This window comes from Moschus berezovskii, chromosome X (genome assembly GCF_049115385.1).
Source record: "Moschus berezovskii isolate FMDL1 chromosome X, NW_MosBer_1.0, whole genome shotgun sequence".
Lineage (NCBI taxonomy): Eukaryota > Metazoa > Chordata > Mammalia > Artiodactyla > Moschidae > Moschus > Moschus berezovskii.
In genome coordinates this window covers 3,662,007-3,689,943 of record NC_142488.1, presented here as the reverse complement: position 1 = coordinate 3,689,943, position 27,937 = coordinate 3,662,007, and the positions used below count along the sequence as shown (strand labels likewise).

The 27,937-nt window shown below is 41.5% G+C and overlaps 1 protein-coding gene across 1 annotated transcript; it reads right to left on the bottom strand.

The window, feature by feature from the left end:
* Positions 1 to 12,926: 12,926 nt before the first annotated feature.
* On the bottom strand, positions 12,927 to 16,725 carry LOC129534925 (odorant-binding protein-like). The gene is made up of 6 exons (XM_055393448.2): positions 16,645 to 16,725; positions 16,067 to 16,206; positions 15,142 to 15,212; positions 14,255 to 14,365; positions 13,144 to 13,242; positions 12,927 to 12,934 (listed from the first exon to the last, which is right to left on the bottom strand). Exons 1-6 carry the CDS (start codon positions 16,723 to 16,725, stop codon positions 12,927 to 12,929), a joined length of 510 nt encoding a protein of 169 aa, XP_055249423.2.
* Between the last annotated feature and the right edge of the window lie 11,212 nt (positions 16,726 to 27,937).

The window sequence follows — 27,937 nt, the reverse complement described above, 5'->3', positions numbered from 1 at the left end:
TTCCAATACCACTTTTTTTATATGCACAATAGTTTGTTCTTTAATCCCTTTCTCTCTTGTCAGCTCCTTGAACTTCTTCACGTCTTCCTCCTCAAAATAATTCCCCTTACCTGAAAAACACCAGGCAGAATTTTGCCTCTCAGAACCCAGAGAAATTTCTGAATAAAGAACAAGAAGTTGAGTGTGCACGTCAGATCTTCACTCGATGTAAAGTGAACCTCAAACAGTTACCATTTGCCATGACACAGATGTCTGCTGTTTGTCTTAAGAATTAATCCCTGTCTGACTCTATAACTAGACCCCTGGTCACATTTCCAGCATGACCCCCAAAGACTCATAAGAGCTCCATGAATTTGGGGCTCCATTCATCACATTGGGGGATCGACGTACTCCTTGACCAACTTCCTAGAACTTGTACCTGACACTCATGCCTTGTTCTGACCCAAATAAAGAGGAAACATGGTTCTTTCCCGAGAGACACACGCTCCCCACATCACACTTAATAGTGAGAGACAGTTTAGGCTTTCATTAACCCACCGTCGTACCCTGTACCTTTTCTGAAATAGACACATTGTCGTAATGGTACACACACCTCTTGGTTCTTCCATGTGGGTATCTGAGGTGATGTCAGTGTTCATAAGAACAGTGCATTTGAAAAGTTGAACAGGATGAACATTTATTATAAACATTTCTGTTCCAGGGTTTAGAGTGCATTGGAAAACCAGTATAAAATCAGGAAATGGAGGTTGAACTCATTAGAGCACTGACATGACTTGTAGTTAGTTGAATTTTTTTTTTAATAAAAAAAGCCCAAGCAACTATTTCTAGTAAAACCCCATATTTTATTCTTTGATGTCAACAGAATGGGAATTATTTAGAACTATCTGATGATCTGATCCTTCCCACACATATGAGTGCCTCTTTCTTGATAGATTACATTCCAGGGTCCTTACCTCAGTGGACGTAAAGACCTAGGCTTTGTTCACTTATTAATGGACATTGTAACCTCATACTGATTTTCTGAAAGAATTCTAACGATGGAAATTTTCCATGACCATGTCGATGTGAATAGAAGAATGTCATACATCCCAGATAGTCCAGTCATTACTGTCTTCTTGCCTTGTGGATCCACATTGATATTATGTGTTATCAGAAAGTTTTCCGATGCAAAAATCTCTAATTTCATTTTTACCTCCATCTGTGTGAGAGAGAATATGCAGATATAAAACCCCACCTTAAGTTATTGTCAATTAGACTTATCATGGCAAATTTAGGGTATTAGCAACAGTACATGCTATTGGAAAGCGTCCTATTTCTCGGAGGTGACAAACACATCAAAACAAAGTCTTTATCACTTCCTCCTGCCCTTCAGTGGGGTCTGTCCTTCTTATAACTAGGAGGCGGATCTGATCAGTGCTCCTTAACCTCATGCCAGAATAAATGTGTTAGCAATTTATTACCAGCTGGTCCTGTGAAGGATCTTGAGTACAGAGCCAAGGGTCATTCAGTGACATGCATGGGTGCATTGCTTCAGCACAAGTGGACCTGGTCAACACCATCTAGAAGATGGGTCTAGAAGGTTGGAGTACACTGGCCCCAAGTGAGTTTAGAGGTCACCCCACACCCCAACTCTGTGACTCTTTGTCCCTGATACCTGTGACGTCACAAAAAGGCAGCCATTGGTTAGAGTTAGAGAAACCAGAATGTACAAAGATGGAAAGTAGACATTCATGTTGATCTCTAGGGAGTCCCCACCTAGAAGCAGGGTAACACAGAGGAAGGGACCCAGCTGTAGATTTCAGCATAGCTTCCAAGGGTGCCCCATTAGTCTAACTCAGGAAAGTTGGATCATTTGTTACTAAAATGTCAGGGAGACACTTTAAGGGGCACAGAGTGCCTGTAAAGGACAGATCAACACTCAGTGTGAGTGGAGGAGGGAATATATATACTTTGTCTCAAGTGATCCTGCTAAAAATCATTACTACTGGGAGGTTCCTTTGCATTCCTATTTTCCACTGAGAACCTCTGGAGAGGAACAGAAAGAAAAAAAAAAGTGACATATCCATGCATTTCCTAATACTTGTGGAAGCTTTTAGGATTGTTGCAGGTTGACGTGAACAGCAGCAAACTTCCTACAGATAACAGAGAGGGCCGGGTTCATAGGGAAAGGTCCTGTAGGGAAAGGTCCCTTAGGGAAAGGTCCCATAGAGAAAGGCCCCATAAGGAAAGGCCCCATAGGGAAAGGTCCCTTAGGGAAAGGTCCAATAGAGAAAGGTCCCCATAGGGAAAGGTCCCATAGAGAAAGGTCCCCATAGGGAAAGGTCCCATAGGGAAAGGTCCCATAGAGAAAGGTCCCCATAGGGAAAGGTCCCATAGAGAAAGGTCCCCATAGGGAAAGGTCCCATAGGGAAAAGTCCCATAGAGAAAGGTCCCCATAGGGAAAGGTCCCATAGGGAAAGGTCCCTTAGGGAAAGGTCCCATAGAGAAAGGTCCCCATCAGGAAAGGTCCCATAGGGAAAGGTCCCATAGAGAAAGGTCCCCATAGGGAAAGGTCCCATAGGGAAAGGTCCCATAGGGAAATGTCCCATAGGGAAAGGCCCCATAGGGAAAGGTCCCATAGAGAAAGTCCCCATAAGGAAAGGCCCCATAAGGAAATGTCCCATAGGGAAAGGTTCCTTAGGGATAGGTCCCATAGAGAAAGGTCCCCATAGGTAAAGGTCCTATAGGGAAAGGTCCCATAGAGAAAGGTCCCCATAGGGAAAGGTCCAATAGGGAAAGGTCCCTTAGGGAAAGGTCCCATAGGGAAAGGTCCCCATAGGGAAAGGTCCCATAGGGGAAGGTCCCTTAGGAAAAGGTCCCATAGGGAAAGGTCCCCATAGAGAAAGGTCCCATAGGGAAAGGTCCCATAGGGAAAGATCCCATAGGGAAATGTCCCATAGGGAAAGGTCCCATAGAGAAATGTCCCATAGAGAAAGGTCCCATAGAGAAAGGTCCCATAGGGCATCCCGTTGTGTCTCAGTGCTGTGCACTGTTGTGCTTTATGTTCCCATATTGGTGTTTGTCAATCAATCAGCGTCTGTTTTCCTGTCATCATACAGGTTAGTTTTTCTGAATGATGGACACTTCATTCCTTCCTGGATATTTCAGTCAGGCAACCTCTTGACTTAGTCCTTGATCAACGTGTGTTCTTATTAATATCAGTTATATAGGAATTGGAGTTTTCCACGCCCTCCACCCTACTGTAATAATGGGTGAGTGTTATCTCATGTTAGGTTGGAAACAAGAGGCATCATCAAGAACAGTAAACCCCAGAACTGCCCTTCTGTAGGTGTGTGCACCGAGTTGAGAGAAAAAATTCATTTCTCTGGAGAATGTCTTGATTTCTGCTCCATCTGACAGTAACAGGATAGAAATACATTCAGTACCTTGTGCTGTAAACTTCTACCAACACGTTCATCGTAAAGAACGTGTGTTCTGTAACATCCTTCCTGTCTTAACATCCCCCCTGTCCACGCTGTGTCTTGATTCAGTAAATAAAAATTTAGTGCATGCAAGAACCAAAACCTCAGAATTCAGCCGGAAACAGACAGACTCAATACATTGTCCAGTGAGCTGTCTCCCTGTTAAATGAAACAGAAAAATATTAACACAACCTGCCAGATAACTGTCAAATTATATCCTTTTTAATAGCAGTAGGATAAAGAATGATTTCAGTGTGTCTGCCCTCTGATGACCTCGCCCAATACCTACCGTCTTATTTGGGTTTCTCTTACCTTGGTCGTGGAAAATCTTTTCACAGCCGCTCCAGCAAAGTGCAGCCGCTGTACCTTACCTTGGATGAGGGGTATCTCCTCAAGGCCGCCCCTCCTGACCTTGATCGTGGAATAGCTCCTCTCGGCCCTCCTGTGCCTGCGCACCCATTGCCTGTTGGACGTGGGGCGGCTCCTCAAGGCCGCCCCTCCTGACCTTGAACGTGGAATAGCTCCTCTCGGCCATGCCTCTTTGCCTGGTCGGTTGTGCCAGGGCCGTCGTCTCTCGCGTCTGCGCCGCCGGTATAAAAAAGATCTTCACGAGCAAGATAGTCACGATAACGTGATCACTGACCTAGAGCCAGACATTTTGGAATGTGAAGTCAAGTGGGCCTTAGAAAGCATCACTACGAACAAAGCTAGTGGTGGTGATGGAATTCTAGTTGAGCTATTTCAAATCTTGAAAGATGATGCTGTGAAAGTGCTGCACTCAATATGCCAGCAAATTTGGAAAACTCAGCAGTGGCCACAGGACTGGAAGAGGTCAGTCTTCATTCCAATCCCAAAGAAAGGCAATGCCAAAGAATGCTCAAACTACCACACGATTGCACTCATCTCACATGCTAGTAAAGTCATGCTCAAAATTCTCCAAGCCAGGCTTCAGCAATATGTGAACCGTGAACTCCCAGATGTTCAAACAGGTTTTAGAAAAGGCAGAGGCACCAGAGATCAAATTGCCAACATCCACTGGATCATGGAGAAAGCAAGAGAGTTCCAGAAAAACATCTATTTCTGCTTCATTGACTATGCCAAAGCCTTTGACTGTGTGGATCACAATAAACTGTGGAAAATTCTGAAAGAGTTGGGAATACTAGACCACCTGACCTGCCTCTTCAGAAACCTGTATGCAGGTCAGGAAGCAACAGTCAGAACTGTACATGGAACAACAGACTGGTTCCAAATAGGAAAGGGAGTGCGTCAAGGCTGTATATTGTCACCTTGCTTATTTAACTTATATGCAGAGTACATCATGAGGAACGCTGGGCTGGAAGAAGCACAAGCTGGAAAGATTGCTGGGAGAAATATCAATAATCTCAGATATGCAGGGCAGAAAGTGAAGAGGAATTCAAAAGCCTCTTGATGAAAGTAAAAGAGGAGAGTGAAAAGGTTGGCTTGAAGCTCAACATTCAGAAAACAAAGATCATGGCATCTGGTCCCATCACTTCATGGGAAATAGATGGAAAAACAGTGGAAACAGTGTCAGACTTTATTTTTTTGAGCTCCAAAATCACTGCAGATGCTGATTGAAGCCATGAAATTAAAAGACGCTTGCTCCTTGGAAGGAAAGTTATGATCAACCTTGAAAATATATTAAAAAGCAGAGACATTACTTTGCCAACCAAGGTCCGTTTAGTCAAGGCTATGGTTTTTCCCGTGGTCATGTATGGATGTGAGAGTTGGACTGTGAAGAAAGCTGATTGCCGAAGAATTGATGCTTTTGAACTGTGGTGTTGGAGAAGACTCTTGAGAGTCCCTTGTACCGCACGGAGATCCAACCAGTCCATTCTAAGGGAGATCGATCCTGGGTGTTCATTGGAAGGACTGATGCTGAGACTGAAACTGCAATACTTTGGCCACCTCATGCGACGAGTTGACTCACTGGAAAAGACTCTGATGCTGGGAAGGGTTGGGGGCGGGAGGAGAAAGGGACGACTGAGAATTAGATGGCTGGATGGCATCACCGACTCTGTGGACATGAGTTTGAGGGAGCTCCGGGAGTTGGTGATGGACAGGGAGGCCTGGCGTGCTGTGATTCATGGGGTCGCGGAGAGTCGGACACGACTGAGTGACTGAACTGAACTGAACTGAGGATAAAAAATAAAGAAAAGTGAGAACCCCGAGTGTACTTGGAGTCTTCTTTCGGAAAGTGGGAATGTTTCTATACGAAGGTTCTGAGTGTAAAGGACAGATCAACACTCAATGTGAGTGGATGCTCTGAGGTATTTGGAAGAGTGAGTTCTATGTGAATCTGTGAGAAGAACGAAGTGTGACTTGAGAACTATACAGGTCTGGTTAGAAAAGGCCCCTTGGCTGTTTGAATCTGTCAAAATTCTATGACCATGGAATTCTATGACCCTGAACGTGCCCGATCTTGTCTTATGGGCTTGTCTGTGGCTCTGAGTGTATGTGTCCGCCTGCAATGCAGAAGACACGGGTTTAAACCCTGGGTCAGGAAGATCCCATGGAAAAGGGAATGGCAGACCACTCCAGTATTCTTACCTGGGAAATCCAATGGACAGAGGCACCTGGTGGGCCATAATCCATGGTGTCAGAAAGAGTCAGACATGATTGAATGAGTAACACATGCACACGTTGAATTTGTTACACCACTTCTTCTGTTTTATATTTTGGATTTTTGGCTGTGAGGCATGTGAGAATCTTTGCTCACCAACTAGGGATTGAGTCACATCCCCTGCATTGGAAGGCAAAATCCTAGCCAGTAGACCATCACGGAAGTCCTTAGAAGTGCATTCACTTTGAACAGCCATTCTATTTAAAGAAATTCTGAAACAATTAATACATACAAAAACCATCAACAAACCACTGGTTTGTTGATTGTGATATGGAAAGGTTTAGAAATAAAATTAACCATCTGGTAGCTATGATACATTCATAGTAGAAAATATATGAAGTTGGATCCATCAATTATATATCTATGAATAAATAGTCTTTAGAAATCTTAGTATTTAAAAGAAACATGAATATAATTCTCTTCATGTTTTAACTCTCATGTGTGTTTGGAGAAGGGGATGACAGAGGATGAGGTGCTTGGATGGCATCACCAACTTGATGGACATGAATTTGAATAAGCTCCAGGAGTTGGTGATGGACAGGGAAGCCTGGCATGCTGCAGTCCGTGGGGTTGCAAAGAGTCGGACACAACTGAGTGACTGAACTGAACTGATATTTAAAAAAAGACTACTCTTCAGTATATTAGATGTTTGTGAATTAATGAAAACGCATGTATATCAAGTTGTTATAAAATTTTTGTTGGATTACAGTTGCTTTGTGCACTGTTGTGTTTCTGCTGTACAGCAAAGTGAATTCGTTATACATATATACGTATAGCCTCTTTTTTGGATTTCCTTCTCATGTAGGTCACCACAGAGTGCTGAGTAGAGTTCCCTATGCTATACCATAAAGTTCTCATTAGTTACCGATTTTATACGTAGTATCAATCATGTATATGTGGTATTCCCCATCTCCCAATCTATCCCACCCCGTGCCTTCCACCTTGGTGTCTATATGTTTGTTCTCTAAGGGTATGTCTCTGTTTCTGCCCTGGAACTTGTCATCTGTACCACTTTAGTATATTCTACACACAATACATTTGTTCATATGAGGTATTTGCTTTTCTGTTTCTGACTTACCTCACTCTGTATGGCAGAGTCCAGGTCCATCCACATCACTGGAACAGGCTGAGTAGTATTCTGTTTTGTATATCGAGTGTTCTTGCCAGAGGAAGTCCATGAAGAGAGAAGCCTGGGGAGCTCCTCCAGTGCATGGGGATCACAACGAGTTGGACACAACTGAGTCAGTAAACCATAACAACAACCATATATTATCCATTCCTGTGTGGTGGACATTTAGGTTCCTTGCGTGTCCTGGCTTTTGCAAATAGTACAGCTGCACATGATGATACTTGTACCTTTTCGAATATGGTTTTCTCTGGTCATATAGCCGAGAAGGCAACGACAACCCACTCCAGTACTCTTGACTGGAAACTCCCATGGATGGAGGAGCCTGGTAGGCTGCAGTCCATGGGGTCCCGAAGAGTCAGACACGACGGAGCGACTTCACTTTCACTTTTCACTTCCAGGCATTGGAGAAGGAAATGGCAACCCACTCCAGTGTTCTTGCCTGGAGAATCCCGGGGATTGAGGAACCTGGTGTGCTACAGTCTATGTGGTTGCACAGAGTTGGATAGGACTGAAGCGACTTAGCATCAGCAGCAGCTGAGTATATAGAATTTAACCTAATCTGTTGGAGGTACCTAATCCTGTCTAGGGGATTAGAAAGCAAATGATAGCTCAGTTGGTAAAATAAATCCGCCTGCAATGCTGGAGACCCCGGTTCGATTCCTGGGTCCGGAAGATCCGCTGGAGAAGGGATAGGCTATCCATGCCAGTATTCTTGGGCTTCCCTTGTGGCTCAACTGGTAAAGAATCTGCTTACAATGAGGGAGACATGAGTTCGATCCCTGGGTTGGAAAGATCTGCTGGAGCAGGAAAGGCTACCCACTCCAGTATTCTGGCCTGGAGAATTCCATGGACTCTATAGTCATGGAGTCGCACATAGTCAGAGTGACTTTCATTTTCATAGAATTTTGAAGAATGGAAAATAGTTTAATGTGAATCATATGATCATGTGTCAATGCATGGCTTTCTCCAAGTTTAGTGATACTTCTTGTTTACTTCTTGGGTATGAATTAAATCTTGAACTGCAACTTTTTAGAGCATTCTACTCAATGTCTTTGACAGATAAATTCTTGTGACACATCTTTCAAGTAATGTGTCCATTTCTACCGGAGTGCTAATTTCAATAAATCTGTTTATAGTTTTGTCATGTTCTTTATTTGTGTAATGTATGGTGATAATACATTTCAAAAAATTATTTATTTTAATTGGAGGCTAATTATTGTATTGGTTTTGCCATACACTGACATGAATCTGCCCCAGGTGTACATATGTTCCCCATCCCATCCCTCTGGTTCATCCCAGTACAACAGCCCCAAACATCCTGTATTAAATCTGGAATTGTGATTCTTTTCACATATGATAATATACATGTTCCAATGCCATTCTCCCAGATCATCCCACCCTCGCCTTCTCCCACAGAGTCCAAAAGACTGTTCTATACATCTGTGTCTCTTTTGCTGTTTCGTATACAGGGTTATTGTTATCATCTTTCTAAATTCCATATATATGTGTTAGTGTACTGTATTGGTGTTTTTCTTTCTGGCTTACTTCACTCTGTATAATACGCTTCAGTTTCATCCACCTTATTAGAACTGATTCAAATGTATTCTTTTTAATTGCTGAGTAATATTCCATTGTGTAAATGTACCACAGCTTTCTTATCCATTCGTCTGCAGATGGACGTCTAGGTTGCTTCCATGTCCTGGCTATTATAAACAGTGCTGGGATGAACATTGGAGTACATGTGTCTCTTTCAATTCTGGTTTCCATGGTGTGTATGCCCAGGAGTGCGATTGCTGGGTCGTATGGCAGTTCTATTCCCATTCACCATTGCAACAAAAATAATAAAATACTTTGGAATATATCTACCTAAAGAAACAAAAGACCTATATATATAAAACTATAAAACACTGGTGATAGAAATCAGAGAAGACACTAATAGATGGAGAAATATACCGTGTTCATGGATTGGAAGAATAAATATTGTGAAAATGAATATATTACCCAAAGTAATTTATAGGTTCAATGCAATCCCTATCAAGCTACCAATGGTGTTTTTCACAGAGCTAGAACAAATAATATCACAATTTGTATGGAAATACAAAAAACCTCGAATAGCCAAAGCAATATTGAGGGAGAAAAATGGAATTGGGGGAATCAACCTGCCAGACTTCAGACTCTACTACAAAGCCACAGTCATCAAGACAGTATGGTACTGGCATAAAGACAGAAATATAGATCAATTGAACAAAATAGAAAGCCCATAGATAAATCCATGCACCTATGGACACCTTACCTTTGACAAGGGAGGCAAGAATATTCAATGGAGAAAAGACAATCTCTTTAACAATTGGTGCTGGGAAAACTGGTCAACCACTTGTAAAAGAATGAAACTAGAACACTCCCTAACATCATACACAAAAATAAACTCAAAATGGATTAAAGATCTAAATGTAAAATAATACATTTTTAATAAATATAGTTATGAAAAGATGCACAGTCAAACACATACAAGTGTGTGTATGTATATATATAAGTGAAATTTGCTCAGTCATGTCTGACTCTTTGTGACCCCATGGACTGTACACTCCATGGAATTCTCCAGGCCAGAATACTGGAATGGGTAACCTTTCCCTTGTGCGATATATCTACCCAACCCAGGTCTCCTGCATTTCAGGCAGTTTCTTTACCAGCAGAGCCACAAGGAAAGAATGAATGGACTGGGTAGCTTCTCCCTTCTCCAGCAGATCTTCCCAACACAGGAATTGAACCAGGTCTCATACACTGCAGGCAGACTCTTTAGTAACTGAACTATCAGGGAAACTCAAGCATATATATGATAGTTCACAATTTTTGAGCTGTTTGTGTCACGTCTTGGCCTTCAATATCCTTTTAAGAGATTCACTATGTTGCTCTGTGTTCAGTTGCCTATGTGTACTTCTACTCATCCAATCCAGCATTTCCAAAGGTAGTGTGAAGACCAGAGTCAGAACTCCAAGCTCATACACTCTGCTGAAAAAGTGCAAGAACTTAAACATTGTCCTTACCCTCCATTAATACCAACTAAGCCATAGAAACATTCGTTACTGGTTCTTTGACTCAGCCAGCTGTAGCCCATTTGGAGGCCATGTCTATGTAGAAATGGAAACAGTTTTTCTCTTAAATATTACTCAGTGTGGTACTATTATCCAAGCTCTTAGACTAAATCTGTGAGCTTTGGCCCAATGCTTGGAATAAGTTGTCCATCGTGAGTGTCTGCAAGATCTTCTATGTTGTAAAGAGCTCGACCACCATGGGGAGTGATCAGTGTTCCCTGCCCATGACAGTGGGAATGTCCAGTCCTCCAGATATTAGCGTCCACTGCTCTTCTAAGACTAAGAGGATGGAAGACCATCTTTAGATGTTGTGAATAATTCCAGCTTCCTGACTGAGCTGTCGATTTCTTGTTTCTGCAGACACTGCGCTGACTTCTTGTTACTATGCATTGACCGAGACTCAGCTGCTGCACACATTTGATTCCTAGTGAGGGAATGTTACCAAATATCAGTCCTTCAGCTCAATTGCACAAGTGCTGGTGTGGTCAGAATACACATGTTTTCTCAGTTGTGGCCGGTGGCATCTTCCACTTTCTGTCTATGAAGCTCAGAGAGTGGAACACAAGCTCCTTTCACTGTGATGAATACGATGTTTTCTAGGGACATCTTTCTGGAACAGATTGCCTCCTCCCACTGCAGTAAGAGGATCCATAATTCTGCCCCATGTCCCATGATGGTTTATTCTGTTTTCTCCTTCTCCCTTCAGTACCTCTAGGACATCTCTATTTACCCATCCTCAGAATGATCTCTGATGGAACACCTATGCCTTAAAAGGCATATGTTTCTGGATGGGGAAATTTAACATGCATATTTGTGTGTTTTAAAATGGAGACTTTAAGGAAAGACACAAGTAACTCCATAGTGAATTAAACTAATTTATTTAAACCCTCAGAAATCAAATGCCACCAGACAGGACATGATTAGTGACCAGGAGAGATGAGATGCAAAACGGAGTGTGAGTGTGAAGAAAGAAGGATCATGTTAATCAGGAACCAGGAAAGTCATCTTCGGGTTGTTGGTCTTGATTCCATGGAGACAAGGGCATGACTGGTCTAAGTGACTCCTCTGTAGGTGGATAAAACAAAAACAATTAGTAGAGTCGACTTTTTGACGGCCACCAGGGTTGAGGTTCAAGCAGTAGGCTGTCCAGGGTACAGGAGCTGGTAGCTAATCCAATGTCAGAATCCTGATGGAACTCACTAATCCACATCTCTGTGATGTGTGTGTGGGGGGGTCCCTGTTGAATTTTCCCCAGGAGGTACATATGGGGCGACCTTTCCCATTTGAGATCGATTCTAGGAGGAATGGTTTCTGAATTCAAGTTCATGGGAAAGGTTCATGTCAAGATGGTTTCCTGTATCTGTGATTGGGGCAAGCTCCTCTAATTCCACGGCTTTGTCTTTGGGGTCTTCAAGAATCTACGTTTAAATTTTTATTTTATATTCGAGTATAGTTGATTAACAGAGTTGTATTAGTACAGTAGTACTGAAAGGTTAATAATTTATACATACATATTATATGTTAATATCTATTCTTTTTCTAATTCTTTTCCCGTTTAAGTTTTTTACAGAATATTGTGTTTAGCTCTCTCTGGTGTATAGTACGACTTTCTCGCGTATTCATCTTGTATACAGTAGCTTACATCTGCTAGTCCCAAATTTCCTATCCTCTTCTTACCCAGCGTCCTGCTCCTTGGTGAACACAAGTGTGTTCTCTACATCTGTGGATCTGTTTTGTAAATAACGTCTTCATTTTATAGTTTAGATTCCACGTACAAGTAATACCATGTGATCTTTCTCTTTCTCATCCTGACTGGCTTCACTTAGTATGATAATCTCTAGTTGCATCCATGTTTCTGCAATCGGCATGATTTCCTTCTTTTATGACTAATACTCTATTGAATGTATGCAGCACATATTTTGCATCATATTCAAATGGAAGCTAAAGTTTTCCTTTGCTCTTTATCTTTCATCTTTTTTTCTCTACAGAAATTTAAAAGCCACACATTAGTCTACATCAGTGTCATTTTCAAATCTCTGTGAGGCTTAAATTAGAAAGTTTAAAAGATTCCACTTTAAGATAGTCTTCTTCTGAGGGGGAATATATTTCAAAGGTATGTTTCAGTGTGGTTGGAGGGCCTTTACTGGTTCTATTAAAACCATGTGTCATGAAACACTGGTGTTACAGGAACGACAAGCTCTATTTAATCCAGTTCTCCTAGAGGAGGAATGTGTGTGGACAGCCATGAAGTCAGGACTGATGGATTGGTTTCTACCAGCTTGTGGCCATTTGGGCTTCTCTGGGACGACTTTGGTCTGCATGAATCCTGCAGGATAAGGCTCTCTCACCAAAGATACTCAGTATTAATCAACCAACAAATTTACAATTTAATATGGCTCAGGAGAAGAGAAATAACTTAATGTAACCATGTTCTCTAGTTATAGAATGTAAGCTGATGGGACAAAAAACCATTACCTACAAAATTTGGCAGATATGAAATCACCATGTTTCCTTTTGAGTTATTTAATGGGAACAGCAGTAGTAAGAGACGTTTTTCACTTACACTCAGGATGTTTTGAAGTTTGTAGCTTTCCTCAGGGAAGCTAGTCATCTGGGCAAAATGAAAAGGACAGAAAAAAATTGCACAAGATTACTACCATTCCCCAGAATTTCCAGGGCTTTTTCTTCCGATTTTAAGTAAGAGATTGTATAAAATGTTATTTATGGAGAAAGAAAATTTAAATAAATTGATTTGTTTCCTAATAATATATTTAACAATTGGGTGAATGATACATTTTGGGAAAAGTATAATTCCATTACCACTTTCGATGAAATTCACGATATTTTTCTCATCAATCCCTTCCTTTTCTGTCAGCTCCTTGAACTTCTGCAAGCCTGCCGCTTCAATATTTGGTTTAACTGAAAAGTACCATGCAGAAAACAGAATTTTTACCTCTTAGATCCCAGAGAAATTTCTGAATACAGAACAAGAAGTTGAGTGTGCAAGTCAGATGTTCACTTGTTACCATTAAGCCTCAAACAGTTTCCATTTTCCCCGACACAGTTGTCTTCTGTCTGTCTTAAGAATTATTCCCCGTCCAACTCTGTAACTAACATAGGCAGCAGGAACCACAGGAGCTCCATGGATTTTGGACTCCATCCATCACACTATGGAACCTCCTTCCTTCTTTATCAAATTCCTAGTTTATGTACCTGCCACTCCTGTCTTGTTCTGGCCCCAAATAAATAGGAAACAGGGTTCTACCCTGAGACAGATATGCTCACTACATCACACATGATATTGGGAGATGATTTTTTGTTGTTGTTGTTAAATTAGCCCACTGTTCTCACTAGTAAATTGTCTCTGATAGACCCATGCTGTTCCAATGGTATTCACACTCCTCAGTGCTTCTATATGGTTTTGGGGATGATGTCATTGTTCACAAAAACAATGGTTTGAAAAATTGAAGGGGGTGAATATTTATTATGCAAGTTTCTGTTCCAAGACTTTGAGTGAACTGTGAAACTGGTATCAGTTGAAGCAATTGAGAGTCGCCTCATTATAGCCATGGCTTGAAATAAACTTAGCTGTTGGGAAAAAAGAAAAGAAAAGTAGACACCAATGGAACATTTTAATTTTCCTCCCATTAAAATTAAAAAAAATGCATATTTAGTGAAACTCAGCTTATCTTTAAATTACCACAGGTCGGATAATTTTGAAATTTCTGATGATCTGACCACCTCTACCCTATGAGCTCCTCTTTCTTGGTAGATTACTTTCCAGATTCCTTAATTCCATTAACAAAAAGACCTAGGTCCTGTAGACTGAGCAATGGAAATTGTCACCATACAATGACTTTATGGATGAAAATAGTGAGGATGGAAATGTTACATGATCTTGCCAGTGTGGATAGGAGGATGTCATACGAACCAAATATTCCAGTCAGTACTGTCTTCTTGCCATGTTCATCCACGTTGTTGTTATGTGCTACCAGGACGTGTTTGGATGCATAAGCAACTTCAAATACATTTTTACCCTCATCTGTGAGAGAGAGAAAAGGCATATATATATAACCTTGTCTTAATTTACTGTCGGTTGAATATACTGTGACATTTTGAGGGTAGTAGCACCAGTATATGCTATACTGATGTGTGTCTCGCTCCGTGGGTGGGCCAAAAGCAATGGTTGTTATGACAGCAAGTAAAGCAGGCAAAAGTTTTCCATTCCCAAATTTTCATGCACTTGATTGGATACACTTAAATTGTAGTGAAATACGTACCATGTAGGACCATGTAATATTAGGAATATATTTTGGGGCTGTTATTAAAGAACCTAGGGATATATATGTTGGCCAGCATCCCCATGGCTTTCAACAGAAGCTGACTTTATGTTTGAACTCAGGATAATTTATTTGGATTTAAGTTCATTCATTGCGCCTTGAGTGGATTAGATATTTTAATATTGATTTTTTAAAGTGAATGATACTGATGTGCAAAACTTAGTCTCTTGCGATGTCAGTTCAAAAGGCTGTTGTAAATTATCTGTGCGAACCATATGAAATACAGGTCTCCACACGCTATATAACTGGGTGACACTAATAACTGGGTGACACTCATAACTGGGTGGAGACCCCCAGGCTGTGCGTTTGAACCCTTGTCTCATGAAAAAATAAACTGATTGGAGATCTTAGGGACTAGAGGCTGCTCAGCCCTCTGATTGTTCGTAGCAGTAACATTCAGCTGTGTGGGATTTCTGAAGGAAGTTGTGCCAAGATTTCTACCCAAGCATACTCTGACCAGTGAAACACTCATACTTACAGTCTACAGCATAAGTGCCATCATCTTGCTTTATTCCCGTGGTGTGTTTATAGTCCCATTTTCCCTTGTGTCTGAAAAAAAAAAAAAAACACATTCAAGCAGGTTGATTAAAGTCATAAAAAATTTTGATATAAGATTAGGATTTTCTTTGCTTCTCCTCAAAGATTAACTATGGCATGTAAGCTTAGAGTCTGTAACAATGTGACCTTGAAAAGGGAAGAAACATTATCTGTAAGGACAAGTCACTGTTGAGAGTCAAGGAAGGCTTGTCTATTAAATCAGAGCTATAGTGCCAAAGATAAATTACAAATACAAAATAAATCATGTTCAAAGCCAAATATGGAAGAATCTAGAATTTTAGGAAAATAAAAGTGTACCTGTTTTTAAAAAAATACTTCATGCAAACAGTGAGTTGTGGCCATCATGACACACCTTGGGGTTCTCAAAACCCTGGCAATGATTCATTAAATAATATTATAGGGGAAAAGAATCACAAACATAGGAAAATATTTTTTAAAATTTTATCAAAACCAATATTCTTCTTCCATCACAGTGTCATTAAGAGGATTAACCCCCAGAAGACATGAATGTTGAGACATACACACACACACACACACACACAAGGAAACACACAGGTTACATGATATGCCTATTTCACATAAGGATATTATGTCTGTGTCCCTCATGCCTATAATGAAATGATGGCAGTGGAGATTCTGGGGCCTTCTTTCAGGCAGGCTCCAGGACATTCCCTGGAGGCTCACAGGGGAAATCCCCTTGACAGTTCAGAGACACTTCTCAGCCCCACAACTCAGGGCGTCATGCTGCCAACATCATCTAGAAAGTTCTCTGCACATGGGGAAGACACACTCTCCTGGAGGTTCAGGGTTTACCTGTGTTTTCCTTCTGGGTGATATTTACTTACCTGACATAAAAGTAGAAGTCTACTGTGCCCTGTTCATCATCAAACAGAAGTTTGTGGAGGTAAACCCTGAATGGCCCGTTGGGCTTGATCTTCTCCAGGTTGCTGGATGCAATGTATGCGGTTCTCCATTGCCCTGAAAGCTAACAGCAAAATTCCCCTTCAAACGTGTATCCCTTGTCTTTTTATTTCATCCAGCATCATCGGTCATGAGTTTCCCATCACTTGTGCAAATCAGAGACATTATCAAAATTGACAATAATGTAAAACTGAAGAGTCAGAGTAAAAAAAGGAATTGAGATTTCTCTGAGATAGCTTGAGCTCTGGTGTCAAATGCAAGAACTCCAACAGCTGTTTCACGGACCCTCTTTCTATGTTACAAGAGCAGGAAAAATGAAGAGGCAACTAATACACAGTAAAGATGATACAGAGACCAATTCGAGCAGGTATAGAGCCAATAAATGGAGCAGTGTTGAGTTGGAGGGAGATGGCTCAGCTCATGGATCCACCTAACAAAACCACAAAAGGAACACACAAACACACACCCAAGACCTGCTCCCAGATCAGACCATCCCTGCTACCTCTGAGAGACTTGGCTGAGCTTCCTCTTCTTGGGCGACACAAGCTACACCAAGGAGTAAACTCAGGAACAGGACGTTCATTTTGACGTTCCCGCAGTCTTTCTTTGGTCAAGGCTGAGGCTGTCCCAGTAGCTGGAAAGGTTGTGAGTTGCCACTTTTTATACGATCATTATGACCGTGAACTAATGGTTGTTCCTCCTAAGACCAAGGTTACACAGAAGACATTTTCAGTATCCTATTTGGCAGGAATCATCTTTCATGTGTTTTTGTCATTTTTATCTTGACGATTGTTTTAGGGGAAGCTTGAGGGAATCTGGACGTTTGACCTTTAGAGTGAATGAGAAATCACAAAACACATGTGATATTTCAATATCAGGAATATTTATTTTCCTTTGTATCCTGATATCAAACTGGGATACACTGTCCAAGGTACATATCCCCAACTCCTGTATTATTTCCTTAACATTTAGGAGATAGTTTGCAATTTATTTTCTAAAAGTAAAGATTGACTGTGTGGATTAGTCAGGGTAAAATGATTTCCTAAGAGACCTTTGGAAATCCTCCTATTTCCCTGAGGTGACGATCACATTAGAACCAAGTGTACACCACCTCCTCTTGCCCCTCAGTGGGATCTATTGTCTTTGTAACTAAGAGGTCAGTTCAGTCACTCAGTCGTGTCCGACTCTTTGCAACCCCATGAATCACAGCACGTCAGGCCTCCCTGTCCATAACAACTCCCGGAGATCACTCAAACCCACCTCCATCGAGTCGATGATGCCACCCAGCCATCTCATTCTCTGTCGTACCCTTCTCCTCATGCCCCCAATCCCTCCAAGGATCAGGGTCTTTTCTAGTGAGTCAACTCATCGCTTGAGGTGGCCAAAGTATTGGAGCTTCAGCTTTAGCATCAGTCCTTCCAATGAACACCCAGGACCGATCGCCTTTAGCATGGACAGGTTGGATCTCCTGGCTGTCCAAGGGACTCTCAAGAGTCTTCTCCAACACCACAGTTCAAAAGCGTCAATTCTTCAGTGATCAGCTTTCCTCACAGTCCAACTCTCACATCCATACATGACCACTGGAAAAACCATAGTCTTAACTAGAGGGACCTTGGTTGGCAAACTAATGTCTCTGCTTTTTAATATACTATCTAGGTTGGTCATAACTTTCCTTCCGAGGAGTAAGCATCTTTTAATTTCATGGCTGCAATCAGCATGTGCAGTGATTTTGGAGCCCAGAAAAATAAAGTCTGACACTGCTTCCTGTGTTTCCCCATCTATTTCCCATGAAGTGATGGGACCAGATGCCATGATCTTAGTTTTCTCAATGTTGAGCTTCAAGCCAACCTTTTCACTCTCCTCTTTCACTTTCATCAAGAGGCCTTTGAGTTCCTCTTCTCTTTTTTCCATAAGGGTGGTGTGATCTACATATCTGAGGTTATTGATATTTCTCCCGGCAATCTTGATTCCAGCTTCTGCATCTTCTAGCCCAGAGTTCCTCGTGATATACTCTGCATATAAGTTAAATAAGCACGGTGACAATATACAACCTTGAGGTACTCCTTTTCCTATTTGGAACCAGTCTGTTGTTCCATGTCCAGTTCTAACTGTTGCTTCCTGACCTGCATACAGGTTTCTCAAGAAGCAGGTCAGCTGGTCTGGTAAAAACAATACCCAGTTGTGGATCTGACTGGTGAAAGAAGCAGGTCCGATGCTGTAAAGAGCAATATTGCATAGGTCCATGAATCAAGGTAAATTGTAAGTGGTCAAAAAGGACATGGTAAGAGTGAACATAGACATTCTATGAATCAGTGAACTAAAATGAACTGGAATGGGTGAATTTAACTCAGTTCAGTTCAGTTCAGTCACTCAGTCATGTCCGACTCTCCGCGACCCCATGAAGCACAGCACGCCAGGCCTCCCTGTCCATCACCAACTCCTGGAGTACACTCAAACTCATGTCCACAGAGTCGGTGATGCCATCCAGCCATCTCATTCTCCGTCGTCCCCTTCTCCTCCCGCCCCCAACCTTTCCCAGCATCAGAGTCTTTTCCAGTGAGTCAACTCGTCGCATGAGGTGGCCAAAGTATTGCAGTTTCAGCTTTAGCATCAGTCCCTCCAATGAACATCCAGGATTGATCTCCTTTAGAATGGACTGGTTGGATCTCCTTGCAGACCAAGGGACTCTTAGGAGTCTTCTCCAACACCACAGTTCAAAAGCATCGATTCTTCGGCGATCAGCTTTCTTCACAGTCCAACTCTCACATCCATACATGACCACGGGAAAAACCATTGCCTTGACTAGATGGACCTTGGTTGGCAAAGTAATGTCTCTGCTTTTTAATATACTATCAAGGTTGGTCATAACTTTCCTTCCAAGGAGCAAGTATCTTTTGATTTCATGGCTGCAATCAGCATCTGCAGTGATTTTGGACCCCAAAAAAATAAAGTCTGACACTGTTTCCACTGTTTTTCCATCTATTTCCCATGAAGTGATGGGACCAGATGCCATGATCTTTGTTTTCTGAATGTTGAGCTTCAAGCCAACCTTTTCACTCTCCTCTTTCACTTTCATCAAGAGGCTTTTGAGTTCCTCTTCACTTTCTGCCATAAGGGTAGTGTCATCTGCATATCTGAGGTTATTGATATTTCTCCCAGCAATCTTGATTCCAGCTTGTGCTTCTTCCAGCCCAGCGTTCCTCATGATGTACTCTGCATATAAGTTAAAGAAGCAAGGTGACAATATACAACCTTGACGTACAACTTTTCCTATTTGGAACCAGTCTGTTGTTCCATGTCCAGTTCTAACTGTTGCTTCCTGACCTGCATACAGGTTTCTCAAGAGGCAGGTCAGGTGGTCTGGGATTCCCATCTCTTTCAGAATGTTCCAAAGTTGATTGTGATCCACACAGTAAAAGGCTTTGGCATAGTCAATGAAGCAGATAGATGTTTTTCTGATACTCTCTTGCTTTCTCCATGATCCAGCGGATGTTGGCAATTTGATCTCTGGTGCCTCTGCCTTTTCTAAAACCTGCTTGAACATCTGGGAGTTCACGGTTTACATACTGCTGAAGCCTGGCTTGGAGAATTTTGAGCATGACTTTACCAGCGTGTGAGATGAGTGCAATTGTGCGGTAGTTTGAGCATTCTTTGGCATTGCCTTTCTTTGGGACTGGAATGAAGACTGACCTCTTCCAGTCCTGTGGCCACTGCTGAGTTTTCCATATCTGCTGGCATATTGAGTGCAGCACTTTCACAGCATCATCTTTCAAGACTTGAAATAGCTCAACTCGAATTCCATCACCTCCACTAGCTTTGTTAGTAGTGATGCTTTCTAAGGCCCACTTGACTTCACATTCCACCATTATATCTACTACTGTGGGCAGGAATCCCTTAGAAGAAATGGAGTAGCCATCATGGTCAACAAAAGAGTCCAAAATGCTATACCTGATGCAATCTGAAAAATGACAGAATGATCTCTGTTCATTTCCAATGCAAACCATTCAATATTACAGTAATCCAAGCCTACGCCCCAACCAGTAATGCTGAAGAAGCCAAAGTTGACCGGTTCTATGAAGACCTACAAGACCTTTTAGAACTCACACCTAAAAAAGATGTCCTTTTCATTATAGGGGACTGGAATGCAAAAGTAGGAAGTCAAGAAACACCTGGAGTAACAGGCAAATTTGGCCTTGGGAGTAAGGAATGAATCAGGGCAAAGGCTAATAGAGTTTTGCCAAGAGAACGCACTGGTCATAGCAAACACCCTCTTCCAACAACACAAGAGAAGACTCTACACATGGACATCACCAGATGGTCAACACTGAAATCAGATTGATTATATTCTTTGCAGCCAAAGATGGAGAAGTTCAATACAGTTAGCAAAAGAAGACCAGGAGCTGACTGTGGCTCAGATCATGAAATCCTTATTGCCAAATTCAGACTTAAATTGAAAAAAGTAGGGAAAGCCACTAGACCATTCAGATATGACCTCAATCAAATCCCTTATGATTATACAGTGGAAGTGAGAAATAGATTTAAGGCACTAGATCTGACAGATAGAGTGCCTGATGAACTCTGGACGGAGGTTCGTGACATTGTACAGGAGACAGGGACCAAGACCATCCCCATGGAAAAGAAATGCAAAAAAAGCAAAATAGCTGTCTGGGGAGGCCTTACAAATAGCTGTGAAAAGAAGAGAAGTGAAAAGCAAAGGAGAAAAGGAAAGATATAAGCATCTGAATGCAGAGTTCCAAAGAATAGCAAGGAGAGATAAGAAATCCTTCCTTAACGATCAATGCAAAGAAATAGAGGAAAACAACAGAATAGGAAAGACAAGATATCTCTTCAAGAAAATTAGAGATATCAAGGGAATATTTCATGCAACGATGGGCTCGATAAAGGACAGAAATGGCATGGACTTAACAGAAGCAGAAGATATTAAGAAGAGTTGGCAAGAATACACAGAAGAACTGTACAAAAAAATCTTCATGACCAAGAGAATCACGATCGCGTGATCACTCACCTAGAGCCAGACATCTTGGAATGTGAAGTCAAGTGGGCCTTAGAAAGCATCACTACGAACAAAGCTAGTGGAGGTGATGGAATTCCAGTTGAGCTATTTCAAATCCTGAAAGATGATGCTGTGAAAGTGCTGTACTCAATATGCCAGTAAATTTGGAAAACTCAGCAGTGGCCACAGGACTGGAAAAGGTCAGTCTTCATTCCAATCCCAAAGAAAGACAATGCCAAAAAATGCTCAAACTACCGCACAATTGCACTCATCTCACACGCTAGTAAAGTCATGCTCAAAATTCTCCAAGCCAGGCTTCAGCAATATGTGAACCATGAACTTCCAGATGTTCAAGCTGGTTTTAGAAAAGGCAGAGGAACCAGAGATCATATTGCCAACATCCGCTGGATCATGTGAAAAGCAAGAGAATTCCAGAAAAGCATCTATTTCTGCTTCATTGACTATGCCAAAGCCTTTTACTGTGTGGATCACAACAAACTGTGGAAAATTCTGAAAGAGATGGGAATACCAGACCACCTGACCTGCCTCCTAACTCTATACACACACTTATATCCATGATCAGACTGGCAAAGAATCTATTCTTGGTATTATTTTAAGCTAGTTTTACTTAACTTTATCTTCATTCATGGTAACTTATCAGATAGATACCCTACAGATGTGTCTTGATCTAAGTAGAAAAATGAGGAAACTGTGAGAGTCAGGATTTTTGAGTCTACTGAGTGAGAACAGCCGGAGTCTTTACCAGTACTGGCTACTCCCAGGACAGATCAGAACTCAGAATCCTTGTTTTATATTGAAGTCAGACCTTTGAGAAGAGCTTGTCTCAGGGGTGTCTTCAGCTCATATCTTCAGTTGGCCGCTTCCCTTCATGTTCACATGGACCAACGATAGTATCTATTTTTTCTTTTGCTTTCTGTTGTAATATCATATTTTCTCTTTCCTTCACATATTCCTTCTGTGTATGCAGTCCTTTCTTAAATTTTGCTGTGAAATCTATGTGATAGATGGTTTTCATGTCTTAAAACATCCTGATTTTTTTTTTCTATCTTGTCTCTGATTCAGATAATCATTAGGTTTTTTTGGTTTGTCCCGCCATGAACCACTGCAGGATCTTAGTTCCCCAACCCATGCTCCCTGCAGTGGAAGTGCAGAGTCTTAACCATTGGAATGACTGGATCAGCCTGATACAGATATTTTCAAGCAGGGATGTGATCCAGCTAGCACATCTTATACACCCGTCATCACCCTTCTGTCTCTCCTTAGGCACCTCCAACATCCCCAAGTTTTCCTTTTAGATTCTTAACAACATGTGTCCCCTGGGAATGTAGGGCTGTCCCATCCTAGGAAGACCTTTCTAACTGCTAATCAAGGGGACATTTAACAGTTTCTCCAAGAGTAACAGGTTGTGACCATTCTGTCATTTTGTAACTGAAGGAAGTCATGGGACTTTTAATCCCCGCTATCTTTCATAAATGTTGATCAAAATGTGGATAATAGAATAATAGATAAAAATGGAACACTCCTGAACAAACTTTGCTCTTGTAACTGCTTCAAAATAATGCTAGGCTGTGACGGGAATGTCTTCTTGGTGTCTTCTCCAGTTTATCCAGTTGTCTGTAACTGTGAAGACACTTTCTCCCAGCTTATTAAATGTGTCTTACTTTTCTATTTTCTCTATGATCATTAGTTTTATATATCTGATCACACAACTCCTGTCTTAAAATAATGGAGTGAATCTTTTGACCTTGGCCACCAAAAACACCTGGTCCCCTCAAGAATTCCTGAGCAAAGTTTCAGTGTAGTTAGAATCTAATTTTGGATAATAACCCATTCTTTTATTTTTTTTTAAGAAAATAATTGAGGAGGAACAAGATGGTGGAGGAATAGGACGGCGAGACCACTCTCTCCCCCACAAATTCATCAAAAGAACATTTGAACACGGAGTAAAGTCCACAAAACAACTTCTGAATGCTGGCAGAGGACGTCAGGCACCCAGAAAAGCAGCCCATTGTCTTCAAAAGGAGGTAGGAAAAAACATAAAAGATAAAAAGCGAGACAAAAGAAGTAAGGACGGAGCTCCGTCCCGGGAAGGGAGGCTTTAAAAAGAGAGAAGTTTCCAAACACCAGGAAACACTCTCACTGGCGAAACTGTGGCGAGCCTTGGAAGCTCAGAGGGCCACATAACCCTCTTTTTTTTTTTTTAATATTTTTTAAAAACCCACAGATTACCCGCCAAATGGTAACTCCCAGTGGAGAAGCAGCACAGACGCCTGCATACGCCATTAGCAAGCGGGGGCTGGGCAGGGAGGAGCCGGCTGAACTGCTTAGAGAGAGGACTGGGCTTGAATGCCACGAGAACAATTTGAGAGAACTGGGGAGAGCAAAGCAGACTGTGGGATAGCTTCCCCACGAAAAGGCGGAAAGCTCTAACCTACGACTCGGCCAGCCCCGCTCACAGAATAAAGGACTGAGCAGAGCGAGCCGGCTGCGGCTGGCCCATCCCCCATCCCCCACCGAGACAGGCAGGGAGCGCAGCCAGAGCCGGAGCGGGCAACCGCGGCCCCAGAAAGGCATCAGATACAAACTGCAGACAGGCTTGTTGCTAACCAGGACTTCTTGGGTTCAGGCCGGTCGATATCCCCCTGAGAAGGTGCGCCGGTTGTACACCCAGAAAACTGAGTGGCGGGGACTGGGGAGGCGATAAGTCACAGAGACCTCGCTCACCAAACACCTGGTCCCCTGAGCTGCTCGGACCGGGAAAGGCACAAAACGCAGGCCCAACCAAGTCTGCGCCTTTGTGGAGTACCTGAGAACCTGAACTTGAGCCGCTCAGACCTGGGAAGTGCATACAACCCGGCGCCAGCCTCAGATAGTTTCCGGCAGAGTAACCTAGAGCCTGTGCAGTATAGACTGGGACAGCATACGTGCTGTGAGTGGGGGCAAACCCAGTGTGGCCGAGACGCTGCGAGCACTCCCCACAGACGCCAGAGATATTCGACTGCAGCGTTCCTTCCTTCCCAGAACAGGACTGAACAACTGAGCCTTAAAAAGTGTCCACCCACCCCCTAGTATCAGGGCGGAAATTAGACACTGAAGAGACCAGCAAACAGAAGCTAAAACAGAGGGAACCACCTTGGAGATGACAGATAGAGACGTCTAGAGGCTACTCCAAGAATAAGACCAAAAACCAGAGGGAAGAGGCTTAAGGCCGAATCCTGAGAACACCAGAAAACTCCTGACTCCAGGGAACATTAATCGATAGGAGCTCATCAAACGTCTCCATACCTACACTAAAACCAAGCACCACCCAAGGGTCAACAAGTTCCAGAGCAAGACATACCATGCAAATTCTCCAGTAACACAGGAAACTAGCCCTGAGCTTCATTATACAGGCTGCCCAAAGTCACTGCAAAGCCACTGACATCTCATAACTCATTACTGAACACTTCATTGCACTCCAGAGAGAACAAATCCAGCTGCACCCACCAGAACACCGACACAAGCTTCCATAACCAGGGAATTTGACAAGTCACCTGTCCAACCCCACACACAGAGAGGAAACTACATAACAAATAGATCTCCACAAACGGCCAGAAGAGGGAAAGGCCACCCCAAGCAAAGCATTATAAGCAAGATGAAGAGGCAGAGAAATACCCAGCAAGTAAAGGAACAAGATAAATGCCCACCAACACAAACAAAAGAGGAAGATATAGGGAATCTACCTGATAAAGAATTTCGAATTTTGGTGGTGAAAATGATTCAAAATCTTGAAAGCAAAATGGAGTTACAGATAAATAACCTGGAGAAAAGGATTGAGAAGATGGAAGAAAGGTTTAAGAAGGACTTAGAGGAAATAAAAAAGAGTCAATATACAATGAATAATGCAATAGATGAGATCAGAAACACTCTGAAGGGAACAAACAGTAGAATAACAGAGGCAGAAGACAGGATAAGCGAGCTAGAAGATAGAATTGTAGAAATAAATGAAACAGAGAGGAAAAAAGAAAAACAAATTAAAAGAAATGAGAACAATATTAGAGACCTCTGGGACAATGTTAAACGCTCCAACATTCGAATCATAGGAGTCCCAGAAGAAGAAGACAAAAAGAAAGACCATGAGAGAATACTTGAGGAGATAATAGTTGAAAACTTCCCTAAAATAGGGAAAGAAATAATCACCCAAGTCCAAGAAACCCAGAGAGTCCCCAACACGATAAACCCAAGGCGAAATACTCCAAGACACATATTAATCAAATTAACAAAGATCAAACACAAAGAACAAATATTAAAAGCAGCAAGGGAAAAAGAGCAAATAACACACAAGGGGATTTCCATAAGGATAACAGCCGATCTTTCAACAGAAACTCTTCAGGCCAGGAGGGAATGGCAAGACATACTTAAAGTGATGAAAAAAAATAACCTACAGCCCAGACTACTGTACCCAGCAAGGATCTCATTCAAATATGAAGGAGAAATCAAAAGCTTTACAGACAAGCAAAAGCTGAGAGAATTCAGCATCACCAAACCAGCTCTCCAACAAATGCTAAAGGATCTTTTCTAGACAGGAAAAACACAGAAAGGGTGTATAAACTTGAACCCAAAGCAATAAAGAAAATGGCTACGGGATCGTACTTATTAATAATTACCTTAAACGTAAATGGGTTGAATGCCCCAACCAAAAGACAAAGGCTGACTGAATGGATGCAAAAACAAGACCCCCATATATGTTGTCTGCAAGAGACCCACCTCAAAACGAGGGACACATACAGACTGAAAGTGAAGGGCTGGAAAAAGATATTCCATGCAAATAGAGACCAAAAGAAAGCAGGAGTAGCAATACTCATATCAGATAAAATAGACTTTAAAACAAAGGATGTGAAAAGAGACAAAGAAGGAAACTACATAATGATCAAAGGATCAATCCAAGATGAAGATATAACAATTATAAATATTTATGCACCCAACATAGGAGCACCGCAATATGTAAGACAATTACTAACAAGTATGAAAGGGGAAATTAACAATAATGCAATAATAGTGGGAGATTTTAATACCCCACTTACATCTATGGATAGATCAACTAAACAGAAAATTAACAAGGAAACACAAACTTTAAATGATACAACAGACCAGTTAGACCTAATAGTATCTATAGGACATTTCACCCCAACACAATGAATTTCACCTTTTTCTCAAGTGCACACGGAACCTTCTCCAGGATCGATCACATCCTGGGCCATAAATCTAGCCTTGGTAAATTCAAAAAAGTTGAAATCATTCCATGCATCTTTTCTGACCACAATGCAGTAAGATTAGATCTCAATTACGGGAGAAAAACTATTAAAAATGCCAACATATGGAGGCTGAACAACACGCTGCTGAATAATGAACAAATCATAGAAGAAATCAAAAGAGAAATCAAAATATGCATAGAAATGAATGAAAATGAAAACACAACAACCCAAAACCTCTGGGACACTGTAAAAGCAGTGCTAAGGGCGAAGTTCATAGCAATACAGGCACACATCAAGAAACAAGAAAAAAGTCAACTAAATAACCTAACTCTACATCTAAAGCAACTAGAAAAGGAAGAAATGAAGAACCCCAGGGTCAGTAGAAGGAAAGAAATCGTAAAAATTAGGGAAGAGATAAATGCAAAAGAAACAAAAGAGACCATAGCAAAAATCAATAAAGCCAAAAGCTGGTTCTTTGAGAAGGTAAATAAAATTGACAAACCACTAGCCAGACTTATCAAGAAACAAAGGGAGAAGAACCAAATCAATAAAATTAGAAATGAAAATGGAGAGATCACAACTGACAACACAGAAATACAAAGGATAATTAGAGAATACTATCAGCAATTATATGGCAATAAAATGAATAACCTGGAAGAAATGGACAAATTCCTAGAAAAGTACAACTTTCCAAAACTGAAGCAGGAAGAAATAGAAAATCTGAACAGACCCATCACAAGCACAGAACTAGAGGCTGTAATCAAGAATCTTCCAGCAAACAAAAGCCCAGGTCCAGACGGCTTCACAGCCGAATTCTACCAAAAATTTAGAGAAGAGCTAACACCTATTCTACTCAAACTCTTCCAGAAAATTGCTGAAGAAGGGAAACTTCCAAACTCATTCTATGAGGCCACCATCACCCTAATCCCCAAACCTGGTAAAGATCCCACAAAAAAAGAAAACTACAGGCCAATATCACTGATGAACATAGATGCAAAAATCCTTAACAAAATTCTAGCAATCAGAATCCAACAACATATTAGGAAGATCATACATCATGACCAAGTTGGCTTTATCCCAGGAATGCAAGGATTCTTCAATATCCACAAATCAATCAACGTAATACACCACATTAACAAACTGAAAAATAAAAATCATATGATTATCTCAATAGATGCAGAGAAAGCCTTCAACAAAATTCAACATCCATTTATGATAAAAACCCTCCAGAAAGTAGGAATAGAAGGGAAATACCTCAACATAATAAAAGCTATATATGACAAACCCACAGCAAACATTATCCTCAATGGTGAAAAACTGAAAGCATTTCCCCTAAAGTCAGGAACAAGACAAGGGTGCCCACTCTCACCACTACTATTCAACATAGTTCTGGAAGTTTTGGCTTCAGCAATCAGAGCAGAAAAAGACATAAAAGGAATCCAAATTGGAAAAGAAGAAGTAAAATTTTCACTGTTCGCTGATGACATGATCCTCTACACAGAAAACCCTAAAGACTCTACCAGAAA